At 35.4% G+C, this 15,220-nt stretch overlaps 1 protein-coding gene across 1 annotated transcript in view; it reads right to left on the bottom strand.

Annotated features, from left to right (window-relative positions):
- Positions 1-5,376: 5,376 nt before the first annotated feature.
- The window catches only part of LOC141389028 (uncharacterized), a 370,910-nt gene continuing 361,066 nt past the window's right edge, over positions 5,377-15,220 (bottom strand). Inside the window, exon 7 of the mRNA XM_073960029.1 lies at positions 5,377-6,282. Within this exon, the coding sequence (XP_073816130.1) occupies positions 6,131-6,282 (152 nt within the window). The 3' untranslated portion in view covers positions 5,377-6,130. The remainder of the gene's footprint in view (positions 6,283-15,220) is intronic.

Genomic DNA, 15,220 nt, shown 5'->3' with positions numbered 1-15,220 from the left:
CCATAAAAAGCTGTCATAAAAACGCAACACGATGGGTCAGAGAGGTGGACCCGGATCTGCTAGTTTTAAATATTTAAGTATTTGTGTGAAGTGAATTCTCTGAATGAAGGCTGAAATTTGGGAATGTGATATTGCGGTTGCAGAAGTTGTTTCACATAGTTTGTTCTAAATAACATTTAAATTGATTAAAGTTAGAGTTTTGTAATGAAACATGATCAATACGTATTAAACATTTCGATTTCAACTCACACCCCTTAATGAAACACATACAACTGCGGATAATCGGTAACAGATGATGATACTGTGGCGTGAATTGAGTTAATCAGCGCCAAAAAGTTTGTAAATCAAAATATATATAAAAAATATTTATCAAAATAAATATATCCTCTCAACATCTTGTAAAGAATGTCGTAGGGAATCTTCTCGGGTAGCATAGCGGATGTCAGATAACAAGCCAAGGCTGATCGCTTTTAACATGAGAGCAATTCTGTAATTTCCAGTGGATACTGACTGGTACGAGGCTAATATATAAAATTCTGGCCTAGTAATGAATATTCATCTTCAAAAATGGTTTTATTGTTGTTCTCTAATTATTCTCCAGCATCATTTGTACACTATTATCGAAGCATTTTTTCCACTCCAATTGAGACATATCCAAAACATGGTCTTTTGAACGCTTCAAAAGCATATTCTCTTAAGCTACTGTAACCAATTATTATTTTTTTCTTTGTCATAAATATTTTTTTTTTATTTTAGGAGATTTCGGGTACTGAAAATGGGGGCTATGATATGAAGGCTACAAGAAAACGTGGACCTATGTACGTTGACAAATTTTTGCAAGGATATTTTATACACATTGAGAATTCAATGTACCAAATTACAGCCAATAAGATTGTAAAATGAGGCTAATAGATAAATAACACCTTAAATCGGGTGGTACGGTGTCAAAACATGGACCCAGAGACCCCATTTTCGATACCAGAAATTCAGTGGATATAAGAAGGATTTGAGACAAATTTTGGCACACTACGTCAATTGGTTCGGCAGATTAATAGTTTTTACCCAATACTTGGGTAAATACTCGAAATCGGTTAACTTATATGGGGGCTACAAGAAAACGTGGACCTACGTTGACAAATTTTTACAAGGATATTTTATACACATTGAGAACTCACTGTGCCAAATTACAGCCAATAAGATTGTAAAATGAGGCTAATAAAAAAAACACCTTAAATCGGGAGGTTAGGTTATATGGGGGCTATGTCAAAACATGGAACCAGAGACCCCATTTTCAGTGTCAGGAGTTCAGCTGATATAAAAAAGATTTCAGCCAAACTTTGGCATCCTACGTTAATTGGTTCGGCAGTTAATGAGTTTTTACCCAACACTTGGGTAAATACTCGAGTATTTACCCATGTATTTACCTACATGTTTAAACTCTGTATTGACGATTCAATATAGTAAAACCCAAATAAATACCCACAAATGGGTATTTACCCGGTATTTACCCATTTCAGCCAATTTACCAGGTATTTACCCATTGGGTTGCATACAAATATATATATGGAAAAGAACTTTGGACCTTTCCATTGATGCAAATTAAAGTAGTGGTTAAATAACGGAATTGCCAAATATATGTATGGGTTAGAATTGCAATACAGTTATTCTATTATTAATTGTTGGAGGCAAACTCTTTCACGTATTCGAAAAGTTCAAGCCATGGGTCTCAATTTAGCATGTATTTAAAACCGCACAAATCCGCCACTTTTGCATCATCGACCAGATCGAATAGTTCTAAAGAATGGAACGTTTTTAAAATCGTTTTATTTTGCAAAGCACAAAGGACGTATGAAAATGCCAGGAGTTCACATTTCATAATCAGTACGCTTATAAAGCAAAATAGATGTCAAGTATAAATTTTCGTTACAAAATAAATAAATAAATTGTTAAATAGAAATTATCAGATTTTTATGCAAAAGTCCGGTCCTGTCGCTCCGCCAAATATCATCCGATTATCCTCCAAAGTTGTAGGCTGCTTCTTTGCAATGTACCCCACCATGGATGAAATTTACAATCATATCTGAAATACATTAGCTGTAGTATTCATCCAATATATAATTTTTCTTGTGGACTTACGACCTTTTTGCACTCTTGTGGTATTACGACAGGGGCAAAACATACAGAAAAACATACGACGTGTTTTGACTTATACATACTATCATTCTTTAACAAAAACGACATTTCCCAAAAAAAGTGGACTTACGACCTTTTCCGGCGTAACAGACAATATACATTTCCGCCAACTTTAGACGAACATGTTTGAATGTCACAATTTTTAAAAGTTTACAAAATTGTCTACTTTTCGTATAGGTAAATAAGAGTCGCTCAGCGACGCACATGCCCAAAAAAATCAAACTGACTATAAAGATCTATCCGGAACCTTTTGAAATAAATACTTAAAAACTCCATATTGCGTTATTTTAGTAGGTAGTATATCCTAGTGTTATATAATCCAATATGGAGAGTTTTAGTAGTTATATCAAAAGATTCCGGTCAGATCTTTATATAGCCAGATTGAGTTTGTGGGCATGTGGGTTACGCCGTTTTAGCGCTGAGCGCCTCATACGAGGGCTGAACGATAACTATCTGGCCTTTCAATGAAAACGCGAATTGTTGGCGTTTTTTGTTGGCGTTTTTTATTTACCATCAAAAAAAGTTTTACTGTTTTCTTAAGTAGTCTTCAGCATAATTTATACGTTTTTTCATGCCCTCAAACCAATTGTTGAATCCCTTCTTCCACTCCGATTTAGACACCTCCAAAACATGGTTTTTGAACTCATCTCTGGCTACGGAAATCATTGACCACGCTTTTTTTCTTGATATGCTGGAATCAAATAAAGTCATTGGATCCCCCGTTAGGGCTGTATGGCGGATGACCCATCAATTCCACGATTTGTCCGGTCAAACAGTCGCTGGTTTGAATCGATGTGTGAGAGCTCGTATTTTCATGGTGCAGAATGATACATCTTCTCTTGATTGTTTTCCAATTTCTCAGTAGACTTCTGGCGGACAAATTGTAGTGTACCACTCAGAATAAACCGTTCTACATGTCTGAAGCCGTATAGTCGCCATATGGTCAGTTTTGCCGAAGAAAGAGGCGAGCATTTACTTCGAAGTGCTTCTTACATGAACAACTTTCGTTAGATTCGGCTCGCGATCGATTCCTGTTTTGTTTCGTGCTCTTAAGCATAGATCCAAGATTCGTCGTCTGTGACGATCTTAAAAAAGTCTTTTGAAGACCGCCATCGTTCTTTTTGAGCGATTGTCCAATCTAACGAGAAAAATTCATTTTTGCGGCCAGGTATTATGCACTATCAAATGTTAGTTGGTGGAAGAAATGCCAAAGGATGTCTCTATCTCACGGTATATAATAGAGTATGGCAATCTAGTTTCTGGAGCGGATCGATCATTCCAGTTCCTTTCCTCAAAAGGAACCAGTTCACGGTGCTCTTGAATCAAATTTAAATGGAAGGTGCTTACACCTGACAATTTTTTTGGATTCTGAAACTACAATGTTCATAGATGAGAAAAATCAAAAAACTAAAAAAATCGCCGGAGCGCTTTTTAAATAAATCGCGATTCAAGTTGACATTTTTAGGGGTGGTTAAGGTTTTCACGATTTTGCTTAGAAACCGCAAGTCCTATCAAAATGAGATTGAAAAAAATGTTGTAGCTATGAAAATTCTCTACAAGATTGACCCTTACGGTATTTTCCTAGGTTTGTATGATTTGTTCACAGGCTGTACCATTTTTGAGATAGAGAAGCTCAGTATACATTTTTAGGTGTTTTTGTTAGGGTTTCGCGATTTTGCTTGAATACGGCAAGTCTTATCGGCGTGGAACCTGATAAAATCTCACAGGTATGAAAATTCTCTACAAGACTGGCTTATGTAATTTTTCCTAGGTTGTACCATTTTTTTAGATATATAAGTTTAAGTTGGGAAATTGCAGTCATGACATTGTTTTAAAAGGAGAAGATACAGAATTTAATTAAATTTGAATTGTCCCAATTTCAACTTCTATATCTCAAAAGTTGTAAAATCTACGAAAATATCATTAAGATCAATCTTGTAGAGAATTTTGATGGCTACAACATTTTTTTATTCCCATTTTGATAGGACTTGCGGTTTCCAAAATCGCAAAAACCTAAACAACCCTTAAAAATGTCAACTTGAATCGCGATTTTTTAGTTTTTTTGATTTTACTCATCTATGAACATTGTAGTTTCAGAATCCGCAAAAACTTCCCAGGTGTAAGCACCTTCCATTTAAATTTGATTCAAGAGCACCGTGAGTTCCTTAATCAGTTGCATTGTTCCTAATATTTCCGAGACCGATATAGTTCAACGAATATTTCTCTTTCATCGTTCTTTTTGTTTCAAATAATTCTGAGACCGATATATTTCAGCGAATCTTTCTCTTTCATAGCTATTTTCGTTCCGAGACCTATATAGTTAACCGAATCTCTCTCTTTCATCGTTCTTTTTGTTTCCTTCGTTCCAAATATTCCCAATACAGAAATGTTTAATCGTTTTGTGGATGAATTGACATAAAAATAAATAAATTACAGCGAATAAACAGCGAATAAACAGCAAAGGAGAAAGATCCATGTATGTGTTCAATTATAGGAACGAGAAGAGCCAGAGGAACTATATGAACTAAAGGAACTATATAAACGCAAGAGCTGGATATAGTTCCAACAGTTCCTTGTCCGGAATAGTTCTTGGAACTAGTTCGTTCCGGAACTACACAACTTTAGTATATAACATGGCGATCTTGCATTATTCGTTCACGCACGGCATAATTTTTTTCTGACACAACGGCTGAATTTGGGTGACCCTCACGTTTTTTGGCTATTGTCGGCCACGATTGAATTCATTAAACCAGTTTTTCATAGTGCTATAGGATGGCCCTTTATTAATGTACAAAGATATAATTTGATCCATGCACACTTGCCGTAATTATCCACGGAGAAAGTTGTAAAAAAATATCTGAGGAAAATTTCACACGTAAATTCAATTTTTTTGGCAATGTGATTTTTTGAAGTCGCTGTAAACAACACAGCACAATGTCGTATGACAAATTTTCCTGAGTACGCATAGGCTAAAAACTTTCAAACTGTCCAAAAAAAACTATTAAACTGTCCAGATAATTTTCGTGCAGCCCTCTTATGTATATGACCGTCTAAAATCTAAAAAAAATGTCATATGGACAACCACTTTTTGTATGAAGTACTCAAAAATGACTCAAACAGTTATTGAGAAATATCAATTGTTTTCCTTGAAAATATTTGTAATTAGTTTCATTAAAAAATACATTTTATTTGCTGGGATACTAATTAATTGTATTTTTGTTAAGCATTAAACATAATTAATGTTATTTATAATAGAGTAGTGTTTAGTGTAGATGTTTTAAGGGTTTGGTGTTTTTTGTTTTGCAGGCTCTTCATTTGAAAATGGCAATTATTTACAAAATGTCAATGATAATATTTTCCCGTTAATCATGTGTAAATTAACAGAGATATATTTTAAAATTGAAAACAAAACAATAATAAATAGTTAAAGTACTAGTATGTTGCACTTCACAATACACAATACAATATGTATACAGATTATATACACAACAAAGCATTTCATATATTTTTTTACTAAATTTAATCTGCACTTTAATGTTTTGTTTTCGAGGTAAACAAATTTTGTTTTTATTCATTAATACTACTAATATTATCTTTCTAAACAAGCTTGGCATTTAAGCTTTATGTATTTATGTGTATAATAAAGTTGTAGGGAATATTTTGTTTATAAATTGTGATTGGAGAGGAAATTTAAATTAATTTCAATTAAAATAAAATGTTCAGTTTTTTTCCTGTCTTGCATTCGATTTGCTTATAAAATATTTCAATCTATGTTAATATCTAATTAGGCCGATATAATTTATTATTTTATATTTTTTTCTTGCAGTTTTATTTATGTAAAATTACCTTAATGTCATAAATAATGTTATTTTACAATAAAAATTAATAATTTTATTTTAACGTTTTTTTGTTTAACTTTTTGTTTTTAGTTAATAAACTATCTTCGATAACCTGCTGCGATGCATATAATCAGAAAGCAGCTGCAGTGTAAAATGGAATTAATTTTCGAATGATGGGTGGCCACTGCTGCGGATGTAGGCCCAAAATATGTTTCCAGAAAACCACGGAAGCCGCCAACGGAAGAAGTTACTGAAAATAAAAAAATGCAGAATAAAATATTATACACACGTAGCTATACATATATTTGTAACTCCGAAAACAAATCAATTATTTAGTTTGGTGACTGTTTAAAAGGGGTTTTCCTATCAGAGCAATTTGTATGCATGTGACAGACACATGCAAATCCAGGGTTTCGGAGTCGAGGTATTTTTGGCTCGATTCCGACTCCAGACCAGTTTTTTTTCACGACTCCGGCTCCGACTCCGACTCCGGGTCGACTCCGAGAGTGAATTGATGTAACACTAAAATTAAGAAAATGTGCACAAATGTTTAACTTTTTACTATATTTTGGCCTATATAGGCTAATCAGTTGGTTTATCCTTACATATTCTTTAGAAATGTCATTCGTTTGAAAATAATACTGAACTAAGGAACATAAATATGAAGTAAAATTCATATCTATATTGAAAAAAGTAAGACAGTTTTTGCGGTTTTGCGGTTTTTTTGCACGAGTATATTCTGGACGGAATATGGAAATATGAAAATAAAGGGGTACTACAAATCATAAGTACTAAATGCGAAACAAATTATAAGCAATTCATGGCCAAGTTTTAAGCTGGATGTAAGCCAATGTGCTTAGCCCCCCAATATTTCTCCAATCGACTTGAAAATTTGACCACATATTCTATGATATTTAGCCTTTTTCAGAAATTTACAAGTGGGGATCACCCCTTAAACTAAAATTTATCGCACACATTTTAAACTTTGGTGTCTTTTATTACTTTTACCTGTAGTAGAATTCTATAACTCATTTTTTGAGTTACCGACAAAAACCGGTAAAATTAAAATGCTTATAGTTTCGGTAATTGGCGAAAATTTTCGGCAAGTTAACAACGAAAATAAAGCTGTCGCTAAGTCCTACCGATAGCAACTATGTTGTCAACTTTTTTTTGAATTTTTCATTCATAATTTTGCGTTTTAATGTTACCGACTTTTCTCGGTAACTCAGAAAATGAGTTACAGAATTCCACTACTGATCCTACATAAAATGTTCGGTGAACATTTTTGTATAACATTTAATCTTGTGTTACTTTTCCAGTTCATGAACAAAAAGGACATGGATGGAACAAAGCTAGAAGGAGCATATATTAGACTATTTAACCAAAAACATGTCGTCTCAAAATGATGTGATAATATCTCCAAACGGAGATATCAAGCTATTTTGTCAATCATTGTTGGGGGTCAATCAAAAAACTGATTACGACATAACTCAGAAATTTTCATACAAACAATATCAGAAGACCAGTGGGCCTTTGTGAGAAGACCGGTAAGCCTTCTGGCAAAAGAGATTGTCATAGATACTTTACTTTTGTTTGCAAAAATTTAAGGTGTCAATCGGACTAACATAATAGGGATGAGTAGAGTAGACTTCAGAGGATAGTAAATATCCTGCGAAATGTCCTCTAACTTAGTATAATATACCGTTTGTACGTATGTTTTCTTATAGCTTTCTTTTAAAATAATGATTTTTGAAAAAAAAATATTGGTGTGCCGAATTTAATGTTATATTTCTATAAAGTAGAACAAAAAATTTTGCTCGGAGTCGGAGTCGAGATATTTTTCTCGACTCAGACTCCGACTCCAGCAAAATTGCTCGACTCCGACTCGTAGACTCCGTCTCCGAAACCCTGTTCAAATCTCTAAATTTTTCGCATGTAACATCTTAATTATCCTATAAATTCAACTTACAAAAATTAATAAATAAAAATGTCAGTTATAATATGAGATTTTATTAAAAAGTTGTTAATTTGATGACATAAGTATAGAGGTAGATCTAAATAAAAATAATTTATAGATCCATGGCTTTTCCAGAATTCATATAACTTCAATATTAGTAAACACAAAAGCAACAAGTGGGTTTGTCTATATAAATAACAAGTAAAAAGTCGTTAAGTTCGGCCGAGCCGAACTTCTTATACCCTCCACCATAAAATAGTTTTAATTAAAATGGAATAATTAGGGTCCTTTCACAATATTAGGTGGAACAACTTTTCGACAATGGATAGACTACTACTGCCTCCCACTATTGCTTAAATTACACTGTGAATACAAATGTTGGCGCAGAGATAATTCCTTTTGGAAATGAAAGCCCTTGGTATGTGTATATTAAAAACCCCGAAGGACAGATGCGCCGTGAGTCGAACTTCCGCGTAATGGCGTGATGAAGTTTTTGCAAGAGACCCTGTAAGCCATCATGAATTAGCATTATATCTTTGTTTGTTGTTTTTGTAGAGCACTTAAACAACAGTGAACAAAGATATAACGCTAATTCCTGATGGCCCACAGGGTATCTAACAAAAATTTTATCACGCCATAACGCGGAAGTTCAACTCACGGCGGATCTGCCCTTCGGGGTTCATAATATACTCACCAAGGCCTTTCTTCCCCAAGAGGACTTTTTCGTGCCCCAGACTTTCACCTCCATTTTGTTGCACAGTGTTATCTAATCTAATCTAAAAAAATGTGTTCAGCTAGGTGAAAGGTACCACCAACGGGGCTATATCAAAGAGTCAACCTATCTTTAAATTTTTTTGGCGGAAAAGTTTTATAGCTGCAGGGAACTTCAAGAGTCAAATTGAGGGTAGTTTCATCAAAACAATGTAGACCCTTAAAAATGGACCCATATTGACGAATTTTAGTGAAGAAATTTCGTGACCACTGAAAATTCCCGAAAATCGGGAGGTACAGTTATATGGGGGGATATACCAAAAAAAGGACCTATATTGACGATTATTTTTGAATAGACAAAATTGTAGCTAAAATTGTCAAAATACCGATCATTACAGCTAGCTCGGTTAAAAATTGCAGCTAAAATTCTCAAAATACCAAAAATCGGGAGATACCGTTATATGGGGGCTATACCAAAACATGGACCTATGTTGACGATGTTTCATTGGAAATGTTTTATGACCACTGAGAACTTCAAATGTCAAATTACAGCTATTTCGGTTAAAAATTGTACCTAAAATTCTCAAAATACCGAAAATCGGGAGGAACCGATATATGGGGGCTATACCAAAACATGGACCTATGTTGACGATGTTTCGTGGAGATGTTTCATGACCACTGAGAACCTCAAATGTCAAATTACAGGTAGTTCGGTTAAAAATTGTAACTAAAATGCTCAAAATACGGAAAATCGGGAGGTACGGTTATAAGGGGGCCATACCAAAACATTGACCTATGTTGACGATGTTTGGTGGAGATGTTTCATGACTACTAAGAACATCAAATGTCAAATTGCAGATAGTTCGGTTACAAATTGTGGCTAAAATTCTCAAAATACCGAAAATCGGGAGGTACCGTTATATGCGGGCTATACCAAAACATGGACCTATGTTGACGATGTTTGGTGGAGATATTTCATGACCACTGAGAACCTCCAATGTCAAATTGCAGATAGTTCGGTTAAAAATTGTGGCTAAAATTCTCAAAATACCGAAAATCGGGGACTATACCAAAACACGGACCAATGCCCATATCCTTTGGGATATAGATTTGGTGATTACAAACGGAATGACAAACTTAATATACCCTCCATACTATGGTAGAGGGTATAAAAATAAAATGTCGTTCCTTGGTAATGGCGTCAATTGAGAACGGCTGGACCGATTTGGATAATTCTTTTTTGAAATGTTAGTCATAACCCAACTTATGTTTTTATGCAAAGACAATTTGATGACGCCCACTTTATTCAATTTTCAATTTTAATCTTTTCTACAAAAACTACTGAACTGATTTTCCTGAAATTGTCAGGGATTGTGCAGCGATGGTCCACGGCGAAAATAGTATAAAATACGTATCCTTGAATTTCGTATTTTTAAAAAATGCTATATTTACAATATTTACGAATGTATCGGTTTGGATATTAATTTGCGAGACAATTGTGGTTGTGTCTCGAACCAAACATACTTATTTGGGACCCAAAGACTAGTGTTGGGCAATCTCGTTCATTGGGCGGATCGATCTTTTTCATTCCGTTCACCAAAAAGATCCGGGTCGTTTACTTCGTTCGTTGGCTCTTTTTCGTTCAAACGAAATGATATGAGCCACTTTGTGTGTGTGCAAATTTGTGATGCTAGCGCTGACGCAGCTTGTGTGAGTTTGTCTGTGTGCAAAAAATGGTGGTGGATAGTGGGGGTTACTGTTTCGAATATGAACGAAAGAAGCAAAAAGAAACAGAGGAGCTAAAAGAACGAGATGAACCATATGAGCCATTGATTTGCTGAACGATTGTAGCTAACTGAATCATTGATTGTTTTGTATGTGCAAATTTGTGAGTTGAGTGCGTGAGTGTAATCTTAAGTTTTACATAATATCATAACAACTCTGTTTAATTATAACATTTGTAAATGAAAGGCTCAATAAATTAAATCTTAAATTTTTGTAAAACTAAAGGTGATGGTTTTGCTGCTAATTTTGTAAGCAGCAATGTCTTGGCCATCAGGGATCTAAATGAACGATATAAAAGAATGTACTGGATACGGATCCGTTCGTTCTTTTCACGGAGTCGTTTCTTTGAACCGGTTCGTTCATGAACGACACAAGTCTACCAAAGACTTGACAACGCTCATTTTTTAAAACTTTAACTTTGGGAGACAATGGGGTTGTGTCTCCGACATTAGGTACAAATTTGGAGCCAAAATACCGGACCATGCCCACTTTTTTAAATATGTTATATCTTGAAAACTGATGACCAAACCCACTCTTTTCTAAACATTATTTTCTTAAAACTACTGAATTTCATGAAATGTTCAGGAATGACCCGTGGTCCAAAATGCTATATATTTGTTGATGAATTTCGGGGGCCTATGGTTTTATAATCGCTATATTTGCTAAACTTATGAATGCATGGGCTTGAAAATTAATTTTCGAGACAACGGTGGTTGCTCCCCCGATCGAATGTTCTTTTTTTGGTGCCCGAAGTCCCGAACACGGTCAGTTTTTATGTACGTTATATCTCGAAAACTAACGAACCAATTTTCATGAAATTTTGAATGTGCGGTGGTATATGTAGGCACGGTATCTCCCTATTAAGAAAAACGATATATTTACAGATTTCCTTAAATGGTGAAGTTCAACGGTTCAGCAGTCGTAAAATAAACTAAAAACATATAAGTCTCAATAAACGGGAGAATTCGACTTAACCATTTTTTAACTTTTATAATTAGATCGCTTTACGATAAAGACAGGGGACGTGGGCGATAATAAATCCTAATGAGCATCAATGGGCGAAAAAATCCGTCAAAGTCAGTATGGGAAAAGAAAGGTTACAGACAAACTCTGTTGATAAATGTTAAATCCTCAATGAATAACTCGGTTTGGAAATGGACCCGAAGATATGAGGTAGAAAATACCTATGTATGTTTGAATTGTAAAGCATAAACTCCATAAAAATTTGTCATTAAAACTCAATACGACGGGCCAGCAACGCGGACTTGGGTCTGCTAATTTATAATACGTTTTTGGAGCATTTTATAAGAAACGTACAAAAATAATGACTCCACAAAATCAAGTTGTGGGTATGATTAAACGTTTGTTTCAATGCAAAACGGAGGAATTTTTTCCCTACGAATGCTCTAAAAACAATTTTAAAAATCATTGAATTGGATTGTTTTTAAAATTGTTTAGCATATTTTCCAAACAGTACACACACATACACATATCTTGTATACCCACCATACCATTGCTCTCGAAAACGATGTAGTTTTCGAATGTTTTTCGACAGTTTTGCGGATATTTTCTTCGAAAACGACACACGATAATGAATTGAAAACGATTCATTCGTCGCTCAGTTTGTGGCAGGAAAACCTTCGATTTCGAATATCATTAATAATATTACACTGTACAACACAAAAAATAATTACAAGATACTTCGGCCATATTATGACATCAGATTCCTTGGATTCCTTACATTTTAGGTATAAAGTGTTTTTGGCAATATTACTGACAGCAATGTGGGGTACCTTTTTATGAAAAAATTAGCCCCGCATGCGGTCCACTTTCATAATCTGTGTGGGTTTCTTGTAATTTTAAAAAAAAAGTTAATTTTTGTTGTACTTTGTTATTAGCGACTGAATTGACGATCGTTTTTACGATAGTGGCGAAAAACATTTTTGGTGGAGTTCCTTGATGTTTCTGTTATGCACATTTTTCGTCTTTATTTCAGGGTTATGTTTGCGATTCGATTTGTATGTATTTGATAACCTACCCATATGCTGTCTTTATGAACATTTGTTGTTGCTTTTTGGCTATGGTCATTTTTATTGATACAAATCTTATGACTATACCGCATGACTTACTGCTAATTGAATATAAATAAACATGTGACCAAACGCCATCTACTCCATTAAAGTATAAAGCTGCAGGTTAACTGCGAGCTGATATCAACCAAGTTAATGAGTGTTTTTATAATTAATTGTATAAACCTTCTTCTGATAATTTTAATAATGCCACTGGTGGTAGATGTTTGCGTACCAGAAGATTATCTCTGTCGGCGGGATGTTCAAGGAATCCTTGCACAAGCGCATTGACGTTCCGTGCAGTCTCTAGAAAGTTTAGGCCACCCTCACTAGGAACCTGTCTATTCTTTCCATACCTGCCCTGTCGTAAACTGCATGAAATGAAGGTCTTCTAATAGATCCATCGGGGCTGATATATGGACACATACCAAGACAATAACTCAGAATTGACCTTTCCCATCTCCTAAGCCTCCCCATACTAAGATTACAAACCAGACAGGAAAGGCTAAGGAGATGATAGGTCTAATTACCTGTTTATATATTAGCAGTTTTATATTATTACCAAGACCACTATTGTGTTGTAAAACTTCTTGATAGGCAAAATATATTTTTTTGGTCCTGTCAAGGATAAAATCCACATGCCTGGCAAACTCTAACCGTTCACAGGATATGACGCCAAGGTATCTCATCTTGTTTAAGACTTGAATGTCCTGACCCCCGATTTTAAGGACTGGGAGGAAGGATTTAAAATTAGGGTATACCACCTTTGATTTCCCTCCAAAGACTATGGCTGACCATTTGCCCACATTCAGCCTGAGACCCCACTTGGAGAAATATCCCTGTAGGATCTCAAGGCGAGAAGTAACTGTGCTGGCCCTCGCTCCAGACAAAGCCAGTATGACGTCATCGGCGTACAGAGATAACCCGAAACTTGTGGCAAACATTCGAATAACAGCAGCAGCTGGTATGGTGGGTATTGTTATAAAGTTTTAGGAGCACTCGAAAGAAAAAAATTAAACTGACACAAAGCTTTTGCTAACATTTCTAATTAAACCATGGTTCATTTTTATACCCTCAGCATTTATGCTAACGAGGGTATATACAGTTTCATACGGGCAAAATGTGACTCATCGAAATAATGGTTTTAGACGCCAACTATGTTAGGACGAAATGTGGTTCAGACAATTTGGAGTCGATTGAGAAATGTCCGTCCGTCTGTCTGGCTGGCTGGAGCGCACGATAACTCTCGAACGGATCAACCGATTCGATCCAAAATTTGGCTTCCGTAATATTTTGTCCAAACTTAGTTTAAGTTCGAAGATGAGAATTAACCGATTTGGTCCATACTTTGCACATCGTGAAATGTCTACCAGACTTAAATGATGGACTCAATCGGTTCACTCTTTAGGGTACCTCCCACACAAAATTTCGGAAAATTTCAGTTAAGGACCTGCTCTCGAATCGCTTTGATTTTTGTTGTAGCAACTTGTATTCACTTGCCCCTACATGACGGTATAAGTTTCATCAGGGGCAAGTCCATAATTCCTGAGAAAATAGCCTGGAAGGTACAAAAAACCCGTGAGTTGTGGTTGGAGCGCAAGATAACTCTCGAACGGATCTGCCGATTCGGTCCAAAATGTGGCCTTCGTAATATTTTGCGCAAACATAGTTTAAGTTCGAAGATAAGCCATATTGGTCCACTCCTTCAGGTACCTCCCCCATAAAAGTTCTTAAATATTCGGAAAAAGTGTGCGCACGATAACTCCTGATGGGAGTGACCGATTTGGTCCATACTGTATACATCCTAATATATATACCAGATATAGATCAAGTTGGAATATGGACTATATTTTTCCTCCTTCCACACAAAATTTTGGATAAATTCACTTTAAGACCTGCTCTCGAATCACTTTATTTTTTGTTGAAGCAGCTTGAATTTGCTGCCTCAATTACGACAGTAAAATTTTTTTCAGGGGCAAGTCCATACTTCTTAAGAAAACAGCCCGAAAGTTGTAACAAACCCCTATGTAACCGTATGTAGTGGCTGGAGAGCTCGAACCGAATGCTGCGTTCGTCCACACTTTGGATATTGTAATATTTTTTCGAATATTAGATGAAATTCGAAGGTAGTGCTTATAGGTCCACTCCTTCCGGTACCTCCCCAACAAAAGTTCGAAAATATTCGCTAAAATGGTATGCTCGATTTCTCATAGACGTAGCAACCGATTTGGTCCAAACTGTGGATCTCTATATATTGTCGAAACTTAGTTTATGTTCAAATTTGGGCCCTATCTGTCCAATCCTTGTGGTACCTCCCACACAAATGTTCAACATATTTGTGTGGTTAAGGGTTTGTTCGAGGATCCTTTGGACATTTTTACCGAAGGTTTTCCTATGGGCCCTGTTTACAGCGATTTTATGTTTTTCGTAGAATAGTGTGATAAAAAATGTCTATCTAGCGATATCCTTTAATCCAATCCATACTTTTGTCGATTCACACGCCCAAAATTTTGAAAATCCCCTAAATACATAAGTTTTTTTTGGGAAAAGGTATTTAATCCACACAGGCTGAGGGTATATCTCTGTCGGCAAAGCCGACTGATACTTTTTTACTTGTTCTTAGTTCAGCTTATATAACAATCTCTTCCGTTAAGTGTATAAAGATA

The sequence above is a fragment of the Musca autumnalis genome, unplaced genomic scaffold (assembly GCF_047663935.1).
Source record: "Musca autumnalis isolate F117 unplaced genomic scaffold, ASM4766393v1 scaffold_1, whole genome shotgun sequence".
NCBI lineage: Eukaryota > Metazoa > Arthropoda > Insecta > Diptera > Muscidae > Musca > Musca autumnalis.
The sequence above is the reverse complement of the archived record's forward strand: the minus strand, read 5'-3'. Positions and strand labels throughout refer to the sequence as shown.